This window comes from Quercus suber, unplaced genomic scaffold, assembly GCF_002906115.3.
Source record: "Quercus suber isolate HL8 unplaced genomic scaffold, Cork oak 2.0 scaffold_550, whole genome shotgun sequence".
NCBI classification, from domain to species: domain Eukaryota; kingdom Viridiplantae; phylum Streptophyta; class Magnoliopsida; order Fagales; family Fagaceae; genus Quercus; species Quercus suber.
Genome location: NW_027069998.1, coordinates 267,066 through 272,959, shown reverse-complemented (window position 1 = coordinate 272,959; position 5,894 = coordinate 267,066). Strand labels below are relative to the sequence as shown.

General features: G+C 38.6%; 1 protein-coding gene across 2 annotated transcripts; it reads left to right on the top strand.

The window, feature by feature from the left end:
• The first annotated feature begins 240 nt into the window (after window positions 1–240).
• On the top strand, window positions 241–4,497 carry LOC112035814 (protein TILLER ANGLE CONTROL 1). Of its 2 annotated transcripts, none has more exons than XM_024068652.2 (5): window positions 241–299; window positions 396–441; window positions 650–1,317; window positions 1,764–1,911; window positions 4,239–4,497. In XM_024068652.2, the coding sequence occupies exons 1-5, from the start codon at window positions 294–296 to the stop codon at window positions 4,250–4,252; spliced, it is 882 nt and encodes a 293-aa protein (XP_023924420.2). In that variant the 5' UTR covers window positions 241–293; the 3' UTR covers window positions 4,253–4,497. The 2 variants fall into 2 exon arrangements, with proteins under 2 accessions (XP_023924420.2, XP_065620382.1); XM_065764310.1 differs by lacking the exon at window positions 4,239–4,497 and adding an exon at window positions 3,930–4,012.
• The last annotated feature ends 1,397 nt before the right edge of the window (window positions 4,498–5,894 follow it).

The window sequence follows — 5,894 nt, the reverse complement described above, 5'->3', positions numbered from 1 at the left end:
GAGAAAAGCAGTAAGCAGTAAAGCAGTAAGCACATCATATCGAGAATTTCGGCACATCGATCAAGCCAGAGAGACCCAACATGGTGGCTCGTCAAACAGGCCATGCACCACAAACATGGCTAAATCCTAGGCCCCACGCTCCCTGGACACGTGTCTTCCCCTGATTATCCCCATACAGTTGGCCCCTTTCTTTTAGGCATTCCCAATACTCCCTTCCTTCAATCACTTTGACATTTCCTTTGTACCTGCAGACTACTCACTCACCAACTTGCAGAGAGAAGAAGAAAAAAAAAATGAAGGTAATAAGAAGCATGCACATTGTTTTTCTAGACTATGTCTATATGTATTTCACATGTTCTTACGAGCACACTTTTTTATTTTCTTTCCTGTGGCAGATCTTCAACTGGGTACACAAGAGGTTTCATCACACTGTCCTCAAGGGTTTGATTTTTGTCACTTTGGTTTTTATGAATTTCTACTTAAAAAACCAAATATTCCATGCATTAATTTTATATATTCTTTTTCAGCCATTCTTGTCAAGTACACTATTGGCTTTTATGCTACGTTTGTTGCTAAAATTTTGACACAAATAAAGCTTGTATGATCTATGTATATGTATCTTCTATTTACATTTTGTTTTTTTGCACAGATGGGCTTGCTCGAAACGTGAAAACAACTGAATCAACTACTAATAACAGTGACAAGCAAGCGTTACTGAAACAAGTGGCCCTTGCTGAAGTGCTTGATGGTTGGAGGGATGGCATTCTAACCATTGGAACGTTTGGGTTTGATCCTTTAAAACCCTTTAACCAACAAAAGGAATATTTGGTTTTGGAAAGTGAGGAAGAGGATGAGGATAATGAGGAGGCTGAAGTTGGACAATATTCCAATGATGATGACGGGGATGGCGATGACAGCGACGAAAATGCCCAACATGAAGAGCTGAATCCATTGATGTTCACAACATTTGAACACAATTTTGAGGATTTGGAATCAAACTTTGACCATGACATTAATGTTTGTAAACCTGATGTGATTATGACTGTTGATGGTGTTCCTCTAACTCCTCCAGAATATGATGAATTGGACAACAGGGAGGGAGAGGAAAAGAAAAAGAAGGGAGAAAGAATAACACTGGCCGACCTTTTCTTGGCTGATGCTGATGTGAAAGAGAAGCTTGATCCCGACCACTTCTTCCCAAATTCTGGTAAAAAAACAGTGCTTCGAACCAAGAATGGTCTCTCTTTTGCCAAGAAGTTTATTCCACGTGTCAAAGGAGCTAAAGAGGACTCAAGTCCAATAAAAAATCTGCAACGAGTGAGTAATATTATTTTCTCTACACCTCTACTACTTTTAGTCACCCTCATGCACCATTTTGAATCTTTAAATTCACCCATTTGTGTTTTGTGAGTGTCATTCTAATACCATAGTCCTTTTTTGTTTTTAAAATTATTATAACAAGTAGGGGAGGGGAATAGTGATTTGAACATTGATTCTCCTCGTAAGGGAAACTGGGTAATGCCATAAAACTATAAAATTCTTGATGGTTCTATAGTCATTAAATGCCTAAATCATTGAGGGTTATAACATGATTTGCATTTTATTGTCCTAGGTATGAGGACATTTTATTTTGCTAGTATTAAATAATTGCTACTTGTTTGTTTTAATTAGGTAGCCATAAGGTAGTACAGTATTAATCTTAGAGGCCTTTAATGGAGTTAGCTAAGGTCAACGAATTAGTTAACTTTTTTGTAATGCTATAGCTTATGAGGAAAATGTTGAAGAGGAAGATCCATCCAGAGTTTGAAGTCAAGATACACAAATCAGAAAGTCAGACGCCTGGGGAAACAGGAGTTATCACCAATGATGAACATGGAGTCTCTGAATCAGTCACTCTACTTCCAACTCAAGGTATTCTTCTCAATTTATTGAGAACCCCAATTTTGTTTTTTTCCCCCATATTTCATTCGCAATTTTTTATTTTTATTTTTTTTTATTTTCAATTTACAAATTGTGTAGCATGGTTAACTGAGAGCAGGTAATTAAAATGTCAACTAAATTTTCATTGTAGTGCAAAGTGTCCTTCAATAATTGTGATTCGATGTCAATCTTGAACACCCAATCATTGGGATAAAGTACTAACATGGCCATGTCCCGTTTCCGAATGTCATAACATCTGGGGAAAGAAGAGAAAATTCGATGTCCTTAGATCTTCAATTCCCAAATGGAAAAGAGGGGGAAAAAGGAGAAAACAAATCACATGTCCCCTAGTCTTGCCATCATCTAGTCTAAATGGTACCTATTGCAAAATTTAATGGCTAAATTCATGAACAAAATGCTACATTTCTATGTCTAGTCGTTTCTTTTGGTCTGGTTGGCTGCAAAAGGTTCCGTTTTTCGCATACCATTTATCAGTAACTCTAAAGGTATAAAAAAATTTCATAACTATTGAAATGATATAGTGGAATTGGTCCGTGTGAAATTGATTACAACAATTATAACTTGACACTTTAACAAACTGTGGGAGAAAAAATGTAAATATTTTTTGTGAACTTAGCATTGCTCATCAATTATTTACAGATTGACCCAGGTATGGAACTTTAGCTTTTATGTCCAAAAATGAAAAGAATGCAAGCCCCTTGTAATTTCACATTCTATACTCTAGCCTTTTTCATAGGGATGACAATTTTTCTCTGCCCCTCCTTACTTCGCCCTACACGGGTTTTCCCCGCTCCGCAAAGGAAATGGGGCCGGGATGGGGCAAGATTTTAGCCTCGCACTACGGAGCAGGACGGGAATGAGTTTATACTTTTTAGACTCAACCTGTCCTATCCCGCCCTGCATTGATAAAGGCTAAATTGTAAATTTTTCATACCTAAAACCCTTCTATTTAAAAAAATATCATCAACTTATTTTATTTTACTCAACAAGACTTTCTGGATTTTTTTTTTCTCTAACAAGGTTGGAAATAAGGTATCAATTTTAACATTTTCTTTTGTCTTTATTAAAAACAAATTTATATACTATTTAATCATTGATTTTCTATTTTGAGATTTTTTTTTTTGTGTGATATTGCCCTGTTAAACATTTTAATAATATTATTCAATTTTTGCTAAAAATTAGTTTGATTTGATAGAATAAATTTATTTGTAATTTCAAGTATATTTTTATTAACGAAACAAGTTTTATTAAAAACAATTGTATTAGCTGTGGGCAAATTAATAAGAAGTAGAGTTTTATGGGATGGGGTGAGGCTTCGCGGGGCCTCAAGAGGCGGGGATGGGGCAAGAAAATTTTTCCTGTCATGCGGGGTGGGGTAGAAATGGGATAAGACAAAACCATGCAGGGCGGGGGCGAAGTCCCCATCCTTTGGACCCATCCCGCCCCATTGCCATTCCTACTTTTTCACCCTTCTTCTTGTACTATAGGAGCTCATTAACCTGTTCTACTTGTACATACTCTTTTAAGTGTTATGCAATTTGCATGAGAAGGTCAAGGTGGGCACACAAAAAAGAAGCCATCCTCACTGTCATCATCAATATGATTAAACCATCTACTGGTAACGGGTCCCTTCTACAATACAATTCGAAAGATAAATCCAACCAGGAAGGTATCAATATAATGACATTCCAATCATTCTTTGATTTTTGATGAATTTCAATCATTCTTTGATATGTTTATAATCCAATGGTGGTTGTATTTTATTCGAATTTTACTTCGGCCCACGATTTCTCTTTAATGGGCCTGCTATGTCTGCCACAGCTCGATGCACTAGTGGGAACGAAACCCATTATCTGTTTCTCCTGTGATCCATTTAATCATGATTAGAATCACCATTAACATCATGATATATCATGTAACTGCATATATTTTTGGAAATAGAGAGGTGCATGGGCTTTGTTGATCATTTTTCCCTCTTGTTGTTGCAGGTGCTACAGTCTGAAATTTCATCTGGATAATGGCCTGGTCTCCTAGAAATGTGTTTTTTTTTTTTTTTTTTTGGTTGTATTTTATTCGAATTTTACTTCGGCCCACGATTTCTCTTTAATGGGCCTGCTATGTCTGCCACAGCTCGATGCACTAGTAGGAACGAAACCCATTATCTGTTTGTCCTGTGATCCATTTAATCATGATTAGAATCACCATTAACATCATGATATATCATGTAACTGCATATATTTTTGGAAATAGAGAGGTGCATGGGCTTTGTTGATAATTTTTCCCTCTTGTTGTTGCAGGTGCTACAGTCTGAAATTTCATCTGAATAATGGCCTGGTCTCCTAGAAATGTGTTTTTTTTTTTGGGTTTTATTGTTATAAAATAACTTTTCAAGGACAATATTAATTAGGTTTTCTGGTTTATGAACTACTGGACCATGTGATTCTGTTTTGTAAGGTTCCTCCAATGTTTTGGCTTTAGTGTATGATTGAAGTTTGATTTGTTTCGTAGTTGACAGACTACAATGGTTTATGTTTTGGCATTTGGATGCATCATGTTAAGTACGTGGGATTGGACTTTAATGCTACAAGCCTACAAATAGAATGAAAATGGTACTAATTCTTGAAAGTGTCTTGACTTAATTTTTTATTATGTGATAAATAACAACAAACCAAGAGTCCCAATGGCTCTTTAGCTACCTGTCGGTATCTTGACCTTGTGGTGGGTAGGGGTGTCTAAGCGGCCCACCCACCCGCCCAATCCACTTGTACTCAACCCGCCGCCACCTAATCTAACAACTTCGGTGGTTGGACGTGGGTCTGGAGCTTTCTAAACCCGACATCGGCGGGTTGGTTGCGAGTTTCCTTTCTCAAAACCTGTGAAACCTGATTTGCCCGTAAGATTTATTGTTTTCGGCGATTCTTCAAGCATTTCAAACTAGATCCGGTGAGATCTCGTCGAGATTAAGTCCAAATCCTTCGAGATTCAGTGAGATCTTGTCATTATCCAATGAAATCTGGGCCATCTCGTCGAGTCCAGCTAGATATCGACAGGTTTGGCCAGATCTCAACAAAATGGGCCAAATATCGGCTGAATCTCAACAGAATTGGCCAAATATCGACTCCGATGATAAAACCCGAGACTGACCCGATGCAACTCAAAACTGATGAGACCTGAACTGGCAGATTTTATTAGATCTTTTGAGTCGGTTTCGAGTTACGTTTTCTTCCACCCGAATTATTCGGGTCGAGTCTAGGTTGGGCACAAACCGACCCAGCCTGACCCATGGTGTGGTGGGTAGGGGTGTCTAAGCGGCCCACCCACCCGCCCAATCCACTTGTACTCAACCCGCCGCCACCTAATCTAACAACTTCGGTGGTTGGACGTGGGTCTGGAGCTTTCTAAACCCGACATCGGCGGGTTGGTTGCGAGTTTCCTTTCTCAAAACCTGTGAAACCTGATTTGCCCGTAAGATTTATTGTTTTCGGCGATTCTTCAAGCATTTCAAACTAGATCCGGTGAGATCTCGTCGAGATTAAGTCCAAATCCTTCGAGATTCAGTGAGATCTTGTCATTATCCAATGAAATCTGGGCCATCTCGTCGAGTCCAGCTAGATATCGACAGGTTTGGCCAGATCTCAACAAAATGGGCCAAATATCGGCTGAATCTCAACAGAATTGGCCAAATATCGACTCCGATGATAAAACCCGAGACTGACCCGATGCAACTCAAAACTGATGAGACCTGAACTGGCAGATTTTATTAGATCTTTTGAGTCGGTTTCGAGTTACGTTTTCTTCCACCCGAATTATTCGGGTCGAGTCTAGGTTGGGCACAAACCGACCCAGCCTGACCCATGGACAGCCCTAGTGGTAGGTATATCTTTGGCCACTTAGGCTACCCAATTAGATTTTTGGTCTTGGTTTTTACTTCTTTTTTAACTGACTCTTGGGTT

Excerpts from the sequence above, each read along its gene's own strand:
- LOC112035814 (XM_024068652.2), top strand. Across the intron at positions 442-649 it reads TCATCACACTGTCCTCAAGG|ATGGGCTTGCTCGAAACGTG; the intron begins GTTTGATTTTTG and ends TTTTTTGCACAG. Across the intron at positions 1,318-1,763 it reads CAATAAAAAATCTGCAACGA|CTTATGAGGAAAATGTTGAA; the intron begins GTGAGTAATATT and ends GTAATGCTATAG.